Source organism: Triticum aestivum, chromosome 4B (assembly GCF_018294505.1).
Source record: "Triticum aestivum cultivar Chinese Spring chromosome 4B, IWGSC CS RefSeq v2.1, whole genome shotgun sequence".
In the NCBI taxonomy this organism is placed as follows: domain Eukaryota; kingdom Viridiplantae; phylum Streptophyta; class Magnoliopsida; order Poales; family Poaceae; genus Triticum; species Triticum aestivum.
The window spans coordinates 48,962,335-48,983,339 of NC_057804.1; the positions used below are offsets into that span (position 1 = coordinate 48,962,335).

Sequence of the window (21,005 nt, forward strand, 5' to 3'; positions counted from 1 at the left end):
AATATTTTGACGAGGAGGTTGCTACACAGCGCCCGCGCGCTATGCGGGCGGATCTTGCGGCCGGCAATTAAGAAAAGTGACCCTATCAGTCCCCCACCCCACGTGCTAAAGAAGGCAAGTACAGCTTCCCCATCTCGTTGCAACGTCCCGACAACCAGCCATCCTTTCCCTCACGTGATCCACTGATCCTCCCCCTCCACCCAGCACCAGAAAATCCTACGCCCATCAGCCCAGATCCCCCGTGCAACTCCTTCCCCCAGCCACCGCTGGATGCCATGGCCTAGCGTTGTGGAGCTCTACTCCCACAGCGAAAAAACAGAGTAAAATAGAGACAAAAACAAGGCAAAAGATCATGGGGAAAATTCTGAAAACACAATTGCGTCTGCAACTCTTCTTGCTGATCAGGCAAAAATTCTGGTGAGTTGTGGGCAAAAATATTAGCAGAGCTGGGAAAGCTTCTCCCAGTGAAAAACAACAAAGGTAAAAGGGTTGTTCCAATTATTTTGGCCATGAACTTCTTTTAGTTCTAGAACTAGTGGATTTCCCACTCTCTACCTTCTCCCATAATCTTCTAGTTGCAAAAATTGCCCCTGTAACAAAGTGTTTGCAGAACATGACTTGGATCTTGTCCCCTGTTCTTGCATCCCCGTACCCTGTAGAACTGGATGCTAGATAAAAGTTGCTGAATCTTGAATTGTATCTTCTCTATTGTCTTGCACCTTGCTTCTGCTAAAAAGAAAAGAAAAGAAGCAGAGTTATTTGTGTTAGTAATCTGTGTATAGTAAAAGCTGGTCAATAATTCATTTGTAGTTGCTTACAAAAAAAACTTGTAGTAAAGTCGTGTTGCTTACAAAAGCACAAAAGTAGCCAAGCGCAAAAAGCCTAAAAACTAGTTGTAGAAAAAATTCATGCAACCCTGTAAAAGCTGCTCACTGAGTTTGGTTTGTTTTGGTGATTTTTGAAATCCTGTAAAGCAATTACACGTCAGGTACAAGCCTTGCAAGTTCAGGATGTGCTTCCTCAAACCAGTTATAGCAGCAAAAAAGAGAGTAAACTATGACTCTCCTACAATGTAGAAATCACGGTACTTGTACTGCGGAAACCTCTCCAGGCAATTCACAATGAAATTGTATGAATCATGAGGTTCTGTAGTAGGTGGACAAACAGTATAACAGAATCACAAGCTCTTTAGTCTTTGCCTATATGAACACTTCACACTATCTACATACTCCCATTATTGGGATGCCAATGGCAAGGTTGAAAGAGGAGGCAACAGCAACATACCAAAGGATTTTCTTGGAAATTAAATCCACCATAGTGCTGATAAATCCATGCCCACGTAAGGGGGAGGGGGGAAGCCTTCTACGTCTTAATGAAAAAAGAGTAACGAAAAAATCCAAAGAGTTGGTGTGTGTGCCAGGGAAATGTGTGCGCTGTTTGCAAAAGTCAACTTTAGTATCCCCCACCCGCCGACCCGCCCGAACCCCCTACCACCCTCGTTAGGCAGTTTAGGCGACTAGGTCAACTGGTTAGGCGACCTAGCACGCCGGGGTAGGCGAGTTGGTATTGCCGGTTGAGATCGATTTCCAATGGTGTGTGGGGGTTCCGTGTGGGCGAGTAGGTCGACGGCTTAGGCGACCTAGCACGCCGGGGGTAGGCGAGTTGGTATTGCCGGCTTAGGAGATTTCCGAGGGGTGTAGGGGGTGCGTGTGGGCGACTAGGTCGACTGGTTAGGCGACCCAGCATGACGGGGTAGGCGAGTTGGTATTGCCGGCCGAGGTCGATTTCCGATGGTGTGTGGGGGTCCCGTGTGGGCGAGTAGATCGACGGGTTAGGCGACCTAGCACGCCGTGGGAAGGCGAGTTGGTATTGCCGGCTTAGGCTATTTCCGAGGGGTGTGGGGGGTGCATGTGGGCGACTAGGTCGACTGGTTAGGCGACCTAGCACGCCGGGGGTAGGCGAGTTGGTATTGCCGGCTGAGATCGATTTCCGATGGTGTGTGGGGGTCCCGTGTGGGCGGGTAGGTCGATGGTTTAGGCGACCTAGCACGCCGGGGGTAGGCGAGTTGGTATTGCCGGCTTAGGCGATTTCCGAGGGGTGTGGGGGGTGCGTGTCGGAAACTAGGTCGACTGGTTAGGCGACCTAGCATGACGGGGTAGGCGAGTTGGTATTGCCGGCTGAGGTCAATTTTTGATGGTGTGTGTGTGGGGGGGTCCTGTGTGGCCGAGTAGATCGACTGGTTAGGCGACCTAGCACGCCGTGGGAAGGCGAGTTGGTGTTGTCTGCTTAGGCTATTTCCGAGGGGTGTGGGGGGTGCGTGTGGGCTACTAGGTCGACTGGTTAGGCGACCTAGCACGCCGGGGGTAGGCGAGTTGGTATTGCCGATTGAGATCGATTTCTGATGGTGTGGGGGGGGGTCCCGTGTGGGCGAGTAGGTCGATGGTTTAGGCGACCTAGCACGCCGGGGGTAGGCGAGTTGGTATTGCCGGCTTAGGCGATTTCCGAGGGGTGTGGGGGGTGCATGTGGGAAACTAGGTCGACTTGTTAGGCGACCTAGCATGACGGGGTACGCGAGTTGGTATTGCCGGCTGAGGTCGATTTTCCGATGGTGTGTGGGGTCCCGTGTGGGCGAGTAGGTCGATGGTTTAGGCGACCTAGCATGTCGGGGGTAGGCGAGTTGGTATTGCCAGCTTAGGCGATTTCCGAGGGGTGTGGGGGGTGCGTGTGGGAAACTAGGTCGACTGGTTAGGCGACCTAGCATGATGGGGTAGGCGAATTGGTATTGCCGGCTGAGGTCAATTTCCGATGGTGTGGGGGGGTCCCGTGTGGGCGAGTAGATCGACGGGTTAGGCGGCGTAGCACACCGTGGGAAGGCGAGTTGGTATTGCCAGCTTAGGCGATTTCCAAGGGGTGTGGGGGTGCGTGTGGGCGACTAGGTCGACTGGTTAGGCGACCTAGCACGCCAGGGTAGGCGAGTTGGTATTGCCGGTTGAGATCGACTTACGATGGTGTGTGTGGGGGTCCTGTGTGGGCGAGTAGGTCGACGGGTTAGGCGACGTAGCACGCCGTTGGAAGGCGAGTTGGTATTGCCAGCTTAGGCGATTTCCAAGGGGTGTGGGGGTGCGTGTGGGCGACTAGGTCAACTGGTTAGGCGACCTAGTACGCCAGGGTAGGCGAGTTGGTATTGCCGGCTAAGGTCGATTTCTGATGATGTGTGGGGGACCCGTGTGGGCGAGTAGGTCGACGAGTTAGGCGACCTAGCACACCGGGGGTAGGCGAGTTCTATTGCCGGCTCAAGTCGATTTCCGATGGTGTGGGGGCCCCGTGTGGGTCACTAGGTCGACTGGTTAGGCGACCTAGCACGCCGTGGGTAGGCGAGTTGGTATTGCCGGCTTAGGCGATTTCTGAGGTGTGTGTGTGCGGGGGAGGGGGGTTGCGTGTGGGCGACTAGGTCGACTGGTTAGGCGACCTAGCACGCCGGGGTAGGCAAGATGGTATTGCCAGCTCAAGTCGATTTCCGATGGTCGTGGGCGTCCAATGTGGGCTCGTAGGTCGACAGGTTAGGCGACCTAGCACGCGTGGGTAGGCGAGTTGGTATTGCTAGCTTAGGCTATTTCCAAGAGGTGTGGGGGGTGCGTGTGGGCGACTTGGTCGACTGGTTAGGCGACCTAGCACGCCCGGGGAGGCGAGTTGGTATTTGCCGGCTGAGGTAGATTTCCGGTGGTGTGTGGGGGGGGGGGTCCCGTGTGGGCGAGTAGGTTGATGGGTTAGGCGACCTAGCACGCCGAGGGTAGGCAAGTTGGTATTGCCGGCTTAGGCGATTTCCGAGGGGTGTGGGGGATGCGTGTGGGCGACTAGGTCGACTGGTTAGGCGACCTAGCATGACGGGGTAGGCGAGTTGGTATTGCCGGCTGAGGTCGACTTTCAATGGTGTGTGTGTGTGGGGGGGGGGGTCCCGTGTGGGCGAGTAGGTCGACGGGTTAGGCGACCTAGCATGCTGGGGGTAGGCGAGTTGGTATTGCTGGCTCAGGTCGATTTTCGAGGGGTGTGAGGGTCTTGTGTGGGCGACTAGGTCAACAAGTTAGGCGACCTAGCATGCCGGGGGTGGCGTGAGGTGGTATTGCCGGGCTTAGGCGATTTCCGAGGTGTGTGGGGTGTGTGTGGCCGACTAGGTCAACTGGTTAAGCGACATAGTACGCCGGTGGTGGGCGAGTTGGTATTGTCGGCTTTAGGCGATTTTCAAGGGGTGTCAGGTGCGTGTGGGCGAGTAGCTCGACAGGTTAGGCGACCTGTCAGGAGTGGGCGAGTTTGGTATGGCCAGGCTTGTGTGATATTCAAGGGGAAGTGTGGTTGTGTGGGCGATTGGGGCGATGTGTTAGGCGACATGGTGATGATATTAACTTATGTTGTTGTTTTTCTTACTAGTTGTGTATATGTGCCTAAAAATGATCTTGCTTCCTTACTAACAGGGAAATAAAAAGACATTTTAGGGTGTGAAAAGAAAAAGAAAAAATATACAGGCTAGGCTAGACTTGCATGTTGTCCTGCTTTGGGCATTTGATTTCTTGTAGTTTGCAATCTTTGATCTGCACGCTTGAGGTGTTATAGTGCTTCTCCCAATTTGCTTTAATCCCCTCCATGATTTTGTTTGCGGTTGACAGGAATGCCTTATCTTTGAGCGTCCTTGCCGAGTCTAGCATCTTGAAACGCTTGTCCCTAATTTTCAACACCATCGACCAGTAGTGGCCCGACTCCTTTGGATTCTCCTTGTCAAGAACCTCTAGTGCCGGGAACGAAAACTGGTCATGCATGTGAAAAGAGTTGGTGAGATGGGCACAAAAAAAAGGAGAACAGAGCAGGCCCCCATGCAGAAAAAAGGCCATGTAACTGGAAAAAGAAATTGTGTTGATCTTACTGATTCGCATCGGCTTAGCCTCTGTGTCTTGTTGTCAAAATGTTTGTCTATGTCACTCTTGATGAAAATGTTGTTCTGGAAGTAAGTCTGAATCCACATGGTGAAAGAAAAAAAAAGAAAAAAAATGGTAAGTGCTGACATTTTTAGTTACAGTGTTGTGTATCCAAAAAAATGTTTAAAGTCGACACTTAAGCTCCCTGCTGAAAACTATTCATTTCCCACTCTGTACCTCCTCCCATAATCTTCTAGGGCTGATTGCAAAAACATGATTACTAGAAATCCCTGTTCGTTTCGCACTCAAACTATTTGTTTCCAGGTCTTGAACAGCACATGATTGCTAGAGAATCATCAAAAGGAAAAAAGGGCATAAATTAACTGATTGTTAGAGGTTATCAGTAAACATGTTCAGAGTTCTATAGCGGGCATGCCACTCAACTACAGTGTGAACAGCATTGTAATCATCTGGAGCAAAAAGGCGAGGAAATGACAGGACATTTCATATCTAGAAGTAAAAATGTGTGGTTGATGTAAACATAAAATAGGATTAGAAAATGTTGCATGACGGTTTGTTCAGAAGAGGAATAAATCCCAGGATGTAGCCTGTACCATGGGGTCAAACCTGGGACCCCTATTATAATTTGATTTTGATTATTAATTTTTCTATGAGCACATGAATTACAGTATTTGTGTTGTAATGAACACAAACTGATCACATCCCCCCCCCCCCCCCCCATGCGAAAACACAAAAAAAAGACCAAGTAACCTGACAGAAATTGGCCTTCTACAAAAAGGACCAAGTAACAATCCATATTACAGTACTTAAGCTTGCCTACAAACACAGAAAAAATGGACAGCATATATTTGCCTACAGAAAAAACATAGATGTTGCCTACAGAACCCTCGTCCAGCTTAACTAGTGTGTGAGTTTGCCTACATATATACAGGTTGAGTACTTGAGTTGCCTACAAACACATAAAATGGACAACATATATTTGCCTACAGGGCAGATATGCCGGCAACAGAGATGAGGTTTGTTGTAGGCAACGTAATTAGGCAACCAACACAAATATGCAGGCAAACAGAGATGAGATTTTTCTGTAGGCAACAGCTCTGACGCGATTTTGGTTTGAATCGCCGACTGGGACTACGATTTCACCTCCCCGCTCGCGATTTTAGTCTCCAATTTGCTCCCCTACCGCTCTTCCTCTGGAGAAGACGAGAAAAATGGAGGAATAGCCGTCGGAAAACTGACTTGCAGTTCGTAGATGTGGCAGAGACGCGTTGGTTCCCCGTCGGCCAGCCGCCCACACGCGCCCCCTTCCTCTCTTCTCCCCGCCGCGCCCGCGGCGCCGCGTCTCTCCCGTCGGTCCACGTCCTGGCCACGCGCGCGATTCCCCTCAGCCCCGATGTGGGTGGTCGTTCCAACCGGAGAGGCTCTCCCCGTCGGCGGTGGACTCTCGCCGGCTACTGCCGTCAAATTCCGGCGGCTAGGGATTGCTCAATTCTGTCGCCCCGTGTGGAAAGCGTGAGGGACGGGAATGGAAGATGGGGAAAAACCGAAGAACTGGAGGGGCTCGTTTCAGCCAAACTTACGAAACGACAAAACGCACCGCACCTTGGTGGACAAAATTTCTGTTTTGACCTTTTCTGTAAATTAATCACGAATTGACTTCGTTTTAAAAAGATTTTTGAATCTGATCTTTTTTGGTCACGCCAACATCTTTGGCGTCTGGTTTGCACGGCAGACGCCAGAATGCGTGGCGTTTGGCCCTGGCCCACACTTGCCTAGTTGGTGCTGATGTGGCGATGCGGAGACACTTGGTGTTTGGGGGAAACGCCATAATCCTTGGCGTTTGGTCCTACTCCATCACTTAAACAAAGAAAAGGAAAGGCTATATGCACCATTAATGAAGTTGCTTCTGTAGTATAAAAAAATCTCTTAATTAACTCCCGTAATTAATGGCCTGATTGATAGCCCAGCCCATGCTAGAGCTAGCATGTATGGTTACCTCATCGTGAGAGGGTGCTTGGATACGTTTTAGTCCCATGACTAAAAGTAGTCGGACTAAAACTTGCTAGCCTCACCCATGCTTGGATACAAATACTAAATAGACTAAAATGAGTTAATGAGCATTTATTATTCTCCAAACTCTCCAATCCCGAACTTGCATGTGTTAAAAGAAAGGAGTTAAATGAGGAGAGAGAGGACTAATCTACATTTTAATAGGGTTTCCCTGACTAAAAGTTTTTAGTCTCAAGACTAGTTCTAGCCTCTCTTTAGTCAGAGGTGAATGGAACTTTAGCCTCTAAAAGAGACTAGTTTTAGTCAGACTAAAAATAGTCCCTTGGATCCAAGCATGGCCTGATTTGGTATCATGCACGCAAAAAGAAAAGGAGAAGAGAATCAAGAGATCTGCCTTGAATTTAAGGGATTAAAGTTACAGTATATGAGATGATCTCTTGACCAAATCACCACTTGTTTTTTTCTTCACGAGAATTTGCAAGCTGCTAGAACACACAAACGTAGTCTTCACACATACCCATCTGGCTATGTTTAGCAAAACGAGAGACATTGTCAAAAAAAATCGAAATTCAGGATTCGAACAAAATACCTTGGTCTTGGCGTAGGCATGTCTAGACAACAAATGAAATACTCCTCTGTGTAGGTTTATTAGAGCATCTACAACCGGACTTGGCAAATCGGACCCCTCAAACATTCGCGAACGCGTCTAGGCGCGTCCGTGGACAGTGACCGGTCATATGCCTTAAGAAATGCACTCCACATCCACAGAGTCCGACCGCTGCCGTGCACGGGCCTCCTCCCAGGCGCGGCGGAGTGCAAGTCGGACGGCCATCTCCTCCTCGGGGCCGCGTGAGATAAGCTCGGAGTCGACGGATCTGGAGGTGAAGGACTCAGATTCGCTGCCCGCCATGCCAGAGATGGTCGGAAGGAGTCGGAGACGAGCTTGGGTGGCAGAGCAGAGTGGAGGGGAGGGGAGTGAAGTGGCTAGGTTTTGTTCCGGTGAGCGGATAGGGAGGAATTGGGGGTCGGGTGCGCCAGCGTGGGCCGGGTCCGACGTGGCGGGCATGCCTAGACGTCTCCATATCCGTCCTATATTTGGCCTGGATATGAGGGGTGCCGGTCAGTCCGGGCGTTTGAGGGGGGCACCGTCAATGTGGGCGGCAGACGGACGGACCGGCTGCCGTCGTGTCGTTTGAACGTGGAACATACGCCAGCACCGGGAAGCGGTGCGAGCGGCGCTCTTTCGGTCGGCGCGCTGCTTCAATGATGGCGCCAATGAGTGGCCGCGTCCGCTCTGGTCCTCATGAATGCGGACACTGACGCTCTGGATCCACGCTGACCGTTTCGAGCGGGAAGCGTGCACCGATGAGGGAGGAGGGTTTGGATGGGCCAGGGATGTCAGAAGCGGGCGTGACAGCAGTCCCGACTCCCGGAAAGCTCCCCCACATTTTTTTCTCTGGTTTGCGAAAGAAAAAGCATCGGGACCACGCCGTGGACCGATACAGAACCATGTTGGATGAATTCTTTGTCCGAACAGCACGGTCCAAACGGTTGCGGAAGATTTGAGGGTCAGCGTTGGAGATGCCCTTATAATAGGCTAACAACCGCAGATATTACAGAAAAGCAAATCATCATGCGAATTAATTAATTTAAAACCGGATCACCATATTAATCTCCTAAAAATCTGCTCCATCTCACCCTCACGGCTCATCCAAAGTCGATCCGTACAGAAAATTTGTCGCCACTGGTTGCATTTAGGTGCGGGTTAATTCGTTTTGCAATGATGGTTAGCAGGCTTTTAGTTATGGGAGTAATTAATCAAGAGAATTGTTTATAGAAGCAACTCCAGTAATGGTGCATGTAGCTTTTTTGGTTTAAGTGATTGAGTAGGACCAAACGCCGAGAGCTATGGCGTCTTCCCCAAACGCCAAGATGGATGGCGTCTCCACATCGCCACATCAGCGCCGACCAGGCAAGTGTGGGCCAGGGCCAAACGCCACGGACCCTGGCGTTTGCCGTGCAAACCAGACGCCAAAGATGTTGGCGTGACCGGAAAATGTCAGATTCGAAAATCTTTTCAAAACGAGGTCAATTCGTGATTAAGTTTACAGCAAAGGTCAGAACAGAAATTTTGTCCCACCTTGGTCGGATTTTTTGATGGATGGTCGTCTTGCAGCCGCTCCAGCGTTCCTAATAGCACGCGCGCCAGTCAGCGTTTAGGTTTTGATGATATATGTGTTGTTCTTTTTTTAGCGGTGTGGTGTGTACGTCGACTATACGACACTTCATTATATTTGGGCTTGAGGGAAGGCATTGAGGAGTAGTAAGTAGATGATGGGTTGCGAGAGTGACAGAATCTTAAACCCTATTTTAAACACTATTCCGTAAGGGGCTGATTTGAATCCATATGTTTCATGTCATGATTAGATTTATTTTAATTCTTCTTCCGTAGTTGTGGATGCTTGCGAGAGGGGGTAATCATAGGTGGGTTGCATGTTCAAGTAAGAACAACACCCTAGCATCAGTCTATCGACATATCAAATTATCAAAGTAGTGAACGTGAATCAACCAAACATAATGAACGTGACTAGGCAAGAATTCCTATGTGTCCTCGAGAACGTTTTGCTCACTATAAGAAGTAATCTAGGCTTGTCCTTTGCTATAAAAAAGATTGGGCCACCTTACTGCACCTTGCTACTATTATTACTTGCTACTTGTTACGAATTATCTTACTATCAAACTACACGTTGCTACTACTTTTAGTACTTGCAGAGAATACATTGCTGAAAATCGCTTATCATTTCCTTTTGCTCCTCGTTGGGTTTGACACTCTTACTTATAGAAATGACTACGATTGATCCCCTATACTTGTGGGTCATCAAGAATCTTTTATGGCGCCATTGCCGGGGAGTGAAGCACCTTTGGTAAGGAAACATTTATATTAAGTGCTGAAATTTATCTTTACTTGTCACTATGGAAAGTAATCCTTTGAGGGGCTTGTCCGGGGTATCTTCACCTCAGTCGAAAGTGGCAAGAGCCGCTCCGCAACCTACTGAACCTACTAAGAATATTTATTATCAGATTCCCTCAGGTGTTTTATAGAAGCTGCTAGCTACTCCTTACGCAGGAGATGAAATAGTACATCCTGATATGTACCTAATCTATATAGATAGTTTGTGGATAATTTAAGCTTACATGTTTATCCGAGGATGGATTTATGAAGAAATTATTCCCTTTATCTTTGGGGGGAAAGTCATTGTCATGGTATATGTTATTGGATGAATCTGAAACATGGGACTAGAACCGATTGAAGCTGGAATTCCACCAGAAATTTTATCCCATGCACTTGGTTCATCGTGATTGGGAATTATATATATAAATATAATTTTTGGCCTCGTGAAGGATAAAGTATCGCTCTACCTTGGGTGAGGCTTAAATATATGATGCATATATTCCCCAATCACGAGCTCTCAAGAAAAGTGATTATGCAAAAAAATTATGCTCGGCTTTCTCATGAAGATAAAACAATGCTTAATACTTCTTCTGCTGGCTCCTTCATGAATAGAACTATTGAATTCAATTGTGATCTTGAAAGGAATAAACGCAACTATGAAGATTGAGAAATCAACAAAGGTAACGGGTTAGGTATAAATCTTGAGTTTGATTGTGTTAAGTTTTTCATAGAAGCAAATGCTTTTCATAAGCTTAGCACAAATTATGGACTAGACTCTGATATAGTAGATACATTTTGTGAATCATTTGTTGTTCATGTTGATCTCCCTAAAGAGAAGTTGATTAAATTTCATCCTCTCATTGAAGGAATTTGTGAAGAACCCGTTATTGTTAAAACTGAAACAATTGCTTATACTACTAATCCAGTTGTGCCTACCACTTATATTGAGAAACCTCCTTTCCCTATTAGGATTAAGGAACATGTTAAGGCTACATATGTAGTTCATAAAAGTAATGTTAAAATACCTAATCCCTCTAAACAAATTAAAGTGAAACCTAAAATTCAATAGCTAAAGATCTCTTAGTTGATAATATTGAAGGGCATCCTATTTATTTATGTAAGGAAGCTACTAGAATTGCCAAACGAGTTGACACTGAACAAGATAAAATAGATAAGAGTAAACCAGTTGTTGGCATGCCCGTTGTTTCTGTTAAGATTGGAGATCATTGCTATCATGGCTTCTGTGATATGGGTGCTAGTATAAGTTCTATACCGTTCTCTTTATATCAAGAAGTCAAGAATGATATTGCACCTACGGAGATAGAAGATATTGATGTTACTATTAATCTTGTGAATAGAGATACTATTTCACCGCTTGGGATTATAAGAGATGTTGAAGTCTTGTGTGGTAAGATCAAATACCCTACTGATTTCCTATTACTTGGATCACCTCAAGATGATTTTCGTCCCATTATATTTGGTAGACCTTTCTTGAAAACTGTTAATATTGAAATTGATTGTGTTAAAGAAAAGGTAAGTGTTAAGTTTGGTGATATAGCTCATGAATTTAATTTTTCCAAGTTTAATAGACAACCGCATGATAAAGAATTGCCTAGTAAAGAAGATATTAGTGGTCTTGCTTCTATTGTAGGGCCTCCTACTGATACATTAGAACAATACCTGCTAGACCATGAAAATGATATGCATATGAATGAAAGAAATGAAATAGATGAGATATTCTTTAGGTAAGCACTTGGCCTTAAGCATAATTTGTCTGTTAAGACTTTGGGAGACCCTCTTCCACCTAAAACTAATCATGTGTTTGAATTGAAGAAACTTCCTGATACATTGAAATATGCTTGTCTTGATGAAAGAAAATATATCATGCTATTACCAATGCTAACTGTTCAGTGCACGAAGAAAATAGGTTACTCAAAACTTTGAGAAAGAATCGTGCATCAATTGGGTATACTCTCGATGATCTTAAGGGCATCAATCCCACTTCATGTCAACACAAGATTAATATGGAGCCTGGTGCTAAACCAATCGTCGATCATCAGCGTCGTTTGAGTCCCAAAATGAAGGATGTGAAGAACTGAAATATTAAAGCTTCTGTAAGCAGATATTATTTAACCTATAGCTGATAGTAGATGGGTAAGTCATGTCCATTGTGTCACTAAGAAAGGTGACATCACCGTTGTTCCTAATGATAGAAATGAACTTATCCCGCAAAGAATTGTAACTCGTTATTGCTACTTGTGAGCTACGTTGAGATTTCCTTGAAGAGGAGAGGATGATGCAGTATAATAGAGATAAGTATTTTCCTCAGTTAGGAACCAAGGTTATCAATCCATTAGGAGAACCAGGCAACACCTCGTTAGCAGTATCTACACACAAAATAACAAATACCTTGCACCTAATGCGAACAAGGGATTTTCGATCCCTCGGGATTAATTGCAAGGATCAAATCTCGTCGTGATAGATAGAACAAAAACACAAACAAAATTAAATTAGAGCAAGGTACTTTTGGATTTTAATATATGATAAAAATAACCTGAGGGCCATAGTTTTCACTAGAGGCTTCTCTCAGCATATGGTGGGTAAACAAACTACTGTTGGTCAATTGATAGAAAAGTGAATAATCATGAAGATATCCAAGGCAATGATCATGTATAGGCATCACGCCCGAGACAAGTAGAACGACTCCTGCCTGCATCTACTACTATTACTCCACACATCGGAAGCTCCGGCACACATCTAGAGTATTAAGTTCATAAAGAACGGAGTAACGCCTTAAGCAATGTGACATGATGTCGACAAAGTAAACTCAATCAATATGAATAAACCCCATCATTTTATCATTAATGGCAACAATACAAATACGTGTCTTGTCCCTTCTATCACTGGGATATAGATCACCGCAAGATTGAACCCATCACAAAGCACCTCTCCCATTGCAAGAAAAATCAATCTAGTTGGCCAAACTAAATCAATAGATCAGAGAGAAATACAAAGCTGTAATAATCATGCATAAAAGAGTTCAGAGAAAACTCAAATAATATTCATGGATAATTTGATCATAAACTCACAATTCATCAGATCCCAACAAACACACCGCAAAAAGGAATTACATCGAATAGATCTCCAAGAACATCGAGGAGAACATTGTATTGAAGATCAAAGAGAGAGAAGAAGTCATCTAGCTACTAGCTATGGACCCGTAGATCTGTGGTAAACTACTCACACATCATGGAAGGGCGGCAAGGTAGATGTAGAGCCCCTCTATGGTCAATTCCTCCTCCGACATAGTGCGGGAGAAGGCCTCCAGGTGGGATCTCTCGAAAATAGAAACTCGCGGTAGTGGAAAAAGTGTTTCGGGTGGCTCTCTGTTGGTTTGGGAATATTTCAGAAATTATACAGGTGGAATTAGGTCAAGATGTGCCACGAGGAGCCCACAAGCTCAGGGGGCGCGCCTGCCCCCTGGCCACGCCCCTAGAGCTTATCGCTCCCTCGTGACTCGTTTGGTCTTCTCCCGAACCTTCTAGGGTCTTTTGGTCCAGAAAAAATCATCAAAAAGTTTCGTAGCCTTTGGACTCCGTTTGGTACTAATTTCCTGAAAAGCCAAAAACAAGCAAAAAACAACAACTCGCACTATGCACTAGGTTAATAGGCTAGTCCTGAAAAATGATATATATATATATATATATATATATATATTGCATATAAACATCCAAGATTGATACTACAATAGCATGGAACAATAAAAAATTATAGATACGTTGGAGACGTTTCATGGTTCCATAAAATCCTTACTAATTATGATGTCAACCATAGAATTGCTCTAATTTATCATCCCCAGTCTAGTGGTCAAGTTGAATTTAGTAATAGAGAAATAAAGTTAATTTTGCAAAAGACCGTTAACCAATCTAGCAAGAATTTGTCTAGAAACTTGATGATGCATTATGGGCATACAGAACTGCGTATAAAAATCCTATGGGTATGTCTCCATATAAAATGGTCCATGGAAAACATGTCATTTACCTCTTGAGTTATAACATAAAGCTTATTGGACAATTAAAGAACATCACTATGATTTCGAACTTGTCGGTGAAAAGAGATTATTTGATATTAGCTCTCTAGATGAGTGGAGAACACAAACTTATGAAAATGCTAAGTTATATTAAGAAAAGGTTAAATGATGGCATGATAAGAGAATCCAAAAGAAAGAATTTAACGTAGGCGATAAAGTTCTATTATACAATTCTCATTTTAGATTTTTTGCAGGAAAATTTCTCTCCAAATGGGAAGGTCCCTATGTCGTCGAAGAAGTTTACCGCTCTAGAACTATCAAGATTAATAACGCCGACGGCACTAGTCGGGAGGTCGTTAATGGGCAAATAATTAAATATTATATTACAGGTACACTCATTAATGTTGAAATAAATATTATTCAAGTAATCACTCTAGAGGAATATCTGAAGGGAACCTTCAGGAGTACTTCAGAATCCTGAGAAAGGAATAGGTATGCGATACGTAAGTAAACCGACTTAAAAAATTCCATAAAAATATTTTTTGTTCATTTCCGAATATATAAAAATTTAGGAAAATAAGAAACAAGTAGGAAAGTGCACGAGGGGGCCACAAGCTTAGGTGGCGCGCCCACCCAAGCTTGTGGGGCCCTCATGGACCTTCCCGACTCCATATTCCTCCCAAAGACTTGTCCTGCAAGGGAAAATTTTGTTATATATATGTTTCACTGTTTTGACCTTCATATCGCAAATTTAACCTCTGATCTTGTTTCGGGCTACATTTCTGGCAGATCCAAATCGCCAGGTTCTCCATGGCTCCTCGAAGGCTTTTCACCAAGCACTATATCATCCAACTTTCTCCTGGCAAACTCCTCTTCAGCAAGGTCTATTATGAATGGTCATCCAGTGAAGAGGACGCTATCGGTCAAGAGGAAACTAAGGAGGCTATCGGTGGCAAGATTGATGGAGATGAAGAGAACAAATTAGAGTCTCCCTTCAAGGATATGAAGAGGGATATTCCTTCTATTCTCTTTATCCTTATCTTTCTTTGTCTGATATTAATGCATTAAAGGCCACTGATGCAGTCTGTGCTCAAAACATGATATTCATTCAAGAATTTATTGCTTTAGAGGAACAGAATCGTGTGCACTATGATACCATCAAGAAGATGAGCGAGTTAGAAGCTTGGAAGACGGAGAACAAGTCCAAAACATCATCACCAAAGAAAGAACCTTGAGTACATGAGTATGGGCACCACCCTTGGCTTGTTCCAAGCTTGGGGTAGCTGCTCCGGTTGTTGGGAAACGTAGTAGAAAACAAAAAAATCGCCCTACGATCACCTAGAAACAATATGAAGATGCATAACGGGTTTGGATCAACAATCGTTAACGACTCTGGGAGTGAAGTGGAAGTAGACAAGTCGGTGTAGATCATACTTGGAGTCCCTCGAACGTTGATGACGATCACACAAACCACCCTCAAACGATCCCTCGAACGGAAGACCGAAATAACAACCTCTCTACTTGGTTGAAAGCGTACGATCTTCACGATCCGGCAGCGCTTCACCATCCAGAGCTAATCATCGCCGGAGAATTAGAGGGAGGAGATTAGAACCACATGGGCTTCTAATTATGAGGATTAGAGGTGTCTAGGGTTAGCTCTAATTGATCAACTAGGACCAACGAGAACTAGAACTAGATCAACTAGAGGAGGCTCCAAAACTTGTATTATCAATATAGCAAAATCCCCTAATGTATATACGTTGGAGGGGAGGGAGAGGGCACCCACAAGGGGCAAAGTCCCCCTTGGGGCGCCGGCCATAGGGGGAGGAGTAGGACTCCTCCCCAAGTCCAATTCAGCTCCCTTACAAGGAAAGGAGGGTGCCTTCCTACTTGGGCCCTTGTGGCCCGAGTTGCCTTCAACCTCTTGGCCTTTATAGGCCCATTGATATTTAAATTAAAATGTTCTAGATATTTTTAGACCATTATATATATATAATGTAACACCTCTAAAAACATTTTCCACCTACATATATTTATTGGTAATACCCGGTATGTCACACCCCAAATTTTGGCCCTTTCTTTTTTTTGAATTTCTTTGGATTTTGCTTTGGATTTATTTTTTCTATGGATCTGTAGAAGCAATAGTTGGCGAGAAGACCTTGACATTACGATCTAGATCAAGGTGTCATGCTGGTGACGATGGAGATCATGCCGATGCTTTCGAGATGGAGATCAAAAGCACAAGATGATGATGTCTGTCGGATATTGGGTTCCGGCAAAACCCTTAAGGTTCGAACACTGGGGTGCGCATGAAGATTTCCCCCTACCGAATTGTCGGTGTCCTGGATATGGGGGTATCCAGACTTGCCCGCCTTCGGCCTGCGGCGTGGTTCATTAGTGGCCCAGTTCGGCTGTCTACATTGACCCAGGTTCAAGGCCCTCGCGAGGGGCCAAGCCTCATGGGGCAGATGGCACAAGGCCTCCCCAAGAGCGGCCTCACCAGGCAGGCTCGCGAGGAGGCGGAGAGATCAAGGCGAGGAGTACCTTGCGAGGTGCACATGACGCAAGCCATGACGATCAAAGACCAGACGGGCGCCAGGCGGGCGCCAGCCAGTGCAGTGTCCTTATTTCCGCTTCGGTGCTAAGGGGGCAAGCGCAGGCGCAGAGTACCAAGGCAGCAGGCAAAGGTTTCCCTATCGGTGCAAAAAGACCAGGACCAGGAGGACGGCAAGACGGAGGTCACCGTGGAGCCCAAGACGGCGTCATCGCTAGTGCTTTTGACAGTCGAAGACCACCTTTAGTCCGGATAGCTTGTACTAGTTGTCCCCCTTCAAATCCCGCCATTTGGAATCCCTTCCTGATCAATATTTGGGAAGAGGACCAAGGCCTCTATAAATAGGACTAGCCACTCCCAAGGCAAGGGCATCGACCAATCGAACCTTGACCAGAACCACCCACACCAACACAAGAACTCCTCCCCTCGCGAGGTTGTTCTTCCCCTTGTACTGTTCCTCATGAGCCCAAGAGGCAATTCACACACCACACACTGGAGTAGGGTATTACACCACAATGGTGGCCTGAACTAGTATAAATCTTGTGTCCCTTGTGTTGTTCATCTTGCTAGCTTAGATCCGCGGCGTGGTGAGGGAGTAGATCGGTAGGAGAAAGATCTTCGCGTGCACCCCAGAGTTCGAACCTTAAGGGTTTTGCCGGAACCCAAAATTCGACATTTGGCACGCCAGGTAGGGGTGCACAGGAGCTCTCCTTTCCGCCAGCTTTCTCTCCACCAACACCGTGCTTCGCCCTCATGGCAGACAATGCGCCACCAACTCCGACGGCCAACGCCAGCGCCGGGGCCAAAGGCTCCGAGCCTTGGCCCCCACCCTGCGGCAGGTGTAGTGGCCACACAGGTTCAAGCCAGAGATGCCGCCACGCTATGACGGCATGACGGACCCGCTGGTCTTCCTGCTAGCGTACGAGGAGGCAGTCCTCAAGGACGGTGGCGACGACAAGGTCATGGCCAACTAGTTTCCCCTGGCCCTCGCCGGGGTTCCGCGCGCTTGGCTCCTCAACCTGCCCACGTCTTCCGTTGCCTCCTGAGAGGAGCTGCGCAACCTCTTCCTCACCCACTATGCGGCGCCAGCACCACCGGTCGTCGCAGCTCTCTTGGGTGGCTCGCAAGCGCCACCCTCGGACCGCCACGTCAAGCCATTCGTCCTCCAGATCGGTGCCGCCCTCACGCGGCAAGGAGCTCCGCCGGGCTGGGTGGCGCCCAAGGCCGCTGACCTTCAGTTCGGACGATCACTAATGACCCACAAGTATAGGGGATCTATCGTAGTCCTTTCGATAAGTAAGAGTGTCGAACCCAATGAGGAGCAGAAGGAAATGATAAGCGGTTTTCAGCAAGGTATTCTCTACAAGTACTGAAATAAGTGGTAACAGATAGTTTTGTGATAAGATAAATTGTAAAGAGCAACAAGTAATAGAAGTAAATAAGGTGAACAAGGTGGCCCAATCCTTTTTGTAGCAAAGGACAAGCTTGGACAAACTCTTATGATAGGAAAAGCGCTCCCGAGGACACATGGGAATATCGTCAAGCTAGTTTTCATCACGCTCATATGATTCGTGTTCGGTACTTTGATAATATGATATGTGGGTGGACCGGTGCTTGGGTACTGCCCTTACTTGGACAAGCATCCCACTTATGATTAACCTCTATTGCAAGCATCCGCAACTACAACAAAAGTATTAAGGTAAACCTAACCATAGCATGAAACATGTGGATCCAAATCAGCACCTTACGAAGCAACACATAAACTAGGGTTTAAGCTTCTGTCACTCTAGCAACCCATCATCTACTTATTACTTCCCAATGCCTTCCTCTAGGCCCAAATAATGGTGAAGTGTTATGTAGTCGACGTTCACATAACACCACTAGAGGTTAGACAACATACATCTTATCAAAATATCGAACGAATACCAAATTCACATGACTACTAATAGCAAGACTTCTCCCTTGTCCTCAGGAACAAACGTAACTACTCACAAAGCATATTCATGTTCATAATCAGAGGGGTAATATTGTGCATAAAGGATCTGAACATATGATCTTCCACCAAATAAACCAACTAGCATCAACTACAAGGAGTAATCAACACTACTAGCAACATACTAGCACCAATCTCGGACTTGGAGACAAGAATTGGATACAAGAGATGAACTTGGGTTTGGAGATGAGATGGTTCTGGTGAAGATGTTGATGGAGATTGCCCTCTCCCAATGAGAGGAGCGTTGTTGGTGACGATGGTGATGATTTCCCCCTCCCGGAGGGAAGTGTCCCCGACAGAATAGCTCTGCCGGAGCCCTAGATTGGTTCCGCCAAGGTTCCGCCTCGTGGTGGCGGAGTCTCGTCCCGAAAGGTTCTCTTCTATTTTTTTCTCATCGAAAGACTTCATGGGAGAAGATGGACGTCGGAGAGCCACCAGGGGGCCCACGAGGTAGGGGGCGCGCCCAGGGGGGAGGGGGGGTGCCCCCACCCTCGTGAGCAGGGTGTGGCCCCCCTGGCCTTCATCTTTGGTGACGATTTTTCTTTATTTATTCTAAGGTATTCCGTGGTGTTTCAGGACTTTTGGAGTTGCGCAGAATAGTCCTTCAATATTTGCTCCTTTTCCAGCCTAGAATTCCAGCTGCCGGCATTCTCCCTCTTCATGTAAACCTTGTAAAATAAGAGAGAATAGCCATAAGTATTGTGACATAACGTGAAATAACAGCCCATAATGCAATAAATATTGACATAAAAGCATGATGCAAAATGGACGTATCAACTCCCCCAAGCTTAGACCTCGCTTGTCCTCAAGCGAAAAGCCGATAACAATAAATATGTCCTCATGTTTAGAGGTAGAGGTGTCGATAAAAACAAAATACGGACATGAAGGCATCATGATTATTTCATAACAGCAACATATATAGATTTTTTCATATGATTACTCATGTTCAAGTAATGACCCATTCACAAAGCCAAAGCATGAATCAGAAACATTATTGGGCACTAACAATTGTAATCTCAGTCATTGAAGCAATTGCAATTTATCATAACATCGGAAAGAGTCTATGTCAGAGCTTAAAAGCAAGTCCACATACTCAACTATCATTTAGTACTTCATAATTGCTAGCACTCACGCGATACTTGTGGTTACGGAGTTTTAATCGGACACAGAGAAAGATAGGGGCTTATAGTTTTGCCCCACAACCTTTTACCTCAAAGGTAATGTCAACAATAATAATTCATGCTCTCCCACATCCAATTAGATATGTATATCATACTCTTTCCAACATGCTGAGCTTGCCAAAGGATAAAAAGAAAAAGAAAAGGTGAGGATCACCGTGACTCTTGTAAGGTAGAGGGTAATAATAAAAGATAGGCCCTTCGCAGAGGGAAGCAGAGGTTGTCATGCACGTTTAGGGTTGATGCACAAAATCTTAATGCAAAAGAACATCACTTTATATTGCCCCTTGCATGTGAACCTTTATTATGCAGTCCGTCGCTTTTATTGCGTCCACAACAAGTTCGTACAAAACTTATTTCTCTACATTAATAAGTCATGCATATTTAGAGAGCAATTTTTATTGCTTGCACCGATCACAACTTACTTGAAGGATCTTACTCAATCCATAGGTAGATATGGTGGACTCTCATGGCAAAACTGGTTTAAGGGTGTTTGGAAGCACAAGTAGTATTTCTACTTGGTGCTAAGAATTTGGCTAGCATGAGGTGGAAAGGCAAGCTCAACACGGTATAGGATCCATGACAACATACTTTATCTCGAATGTAAGAAAACATAACTCATTATGTTGTCTTCCTTGTCCAACCTCAACTCTTTAGCATGTCATATTTTAATGAGTGCTCCCAATCATAAAAGATGTCAATGATAATATATCTATATGTGAAACCTTTCTTTCCTTATTACTTCCTATTAATTGCAACGATGACCAAAGCTATATTTGTCAACTCCCAATAACTTTTAATCATCATACTCTTTCTATGTGCAGTCATTACTTTCACTAAGATCAATATGAGCTCCTTGATTCTTTTTATTATTTTATTCTACTCACCCAAGATCATGGCTGAACAAGCCCTTGACTCAACACTAATCTTTATTATATAGCTCATGGACTCGATTACAAAGAAGGATCATAGAGCAAAACTCAAACTAAATCATGCCAAGACTTTATTCTACTAAATCAAGATACTACTAATAGGATCGAACTAAGAAAAACTGTAAAGATAGGAGTTGTGATGGTGATACGATACCAGGGCACCTCCCCCAAGTTTGGAAGTTGCCAAGGGGAGTGCCCATACCCATGTGATTATTTCTCCTTCTTTGTCGTTGGCGGTGAAGGTATTATCGATGATGCAGTCTTGTCGTCCAACTTCCACGGCATAGGCTCTCCATCATAGAAGGATGATCGAGTCTCCGGAATCCTCAAATCTGCAGCCAAACTCATCCTTTTGAATCTATATTCATACTCACAGTTTTGATTTTGCAGATCATAAATTTGGGCTTGGAGGTGCTCGATCTTCTCT

At 45.6% G+C, this 21,005-nt stretch overlaps 1 protein-coding gene across 1 annotated transcript; it reads right to left on the reverse strand.

Moving 5' to 3' along the window:
• Positions 1-348: 348 nt before the first annotated feature.
• LOC123089946 (uncharacterized) lies at positions 349-7,848 on the reverse strand. Its single transcript, XM_044511475.1, has 7 exons — positions 7,728-7,848; positions 6,509-6,562; positions 6,168-6,412; positions 5,145-5,252; positions 4,916-5,002; positions 4,537-4,799; positions 349-729 (listed from the first exon to the last, which is right to left on the reverse strand). The coding sequence occupies exons 1-7, from the start codon at positions 7,846-7,848 to the stop codon at positions 669-671; spliced, it is 939 nt and encodes a 312-aa protein (XP_044367410.1). The 3' UTR covers positions 349-668.
• Between the last annotated feature and the right edge of the window lie 13,157 nt (positions 7,849-21,005).

What these genes read in the sequence shown, in the direction of transcription:
- LOC123089946 (XM_044511475.1), bottom strand. Translation starts at nt 7,848, where the DNA reads ATGGCGGGCAGCGAATCTGAGTCCTTCACCTCCAGATCCGTCGACTCC. An exon ending in CCGCGCCTGGGAGGAGGCCC is followed by an intron (nt 6,563 to 7,727) that starts GTGCACGGCAGC and finishes ATTAATTTACAG; the next exon opens with AAAAGGTCAAAACAGAAATT. An exon ending in TGCCCAAAGCAGGACAACAT is followed by an intron (nt 730 to 4,536) that starts GCAAGTCTAGCC and finishes TTTTCTTTTTAG; the next exon opens with CAGAAGCAAGGTGCAAGACA.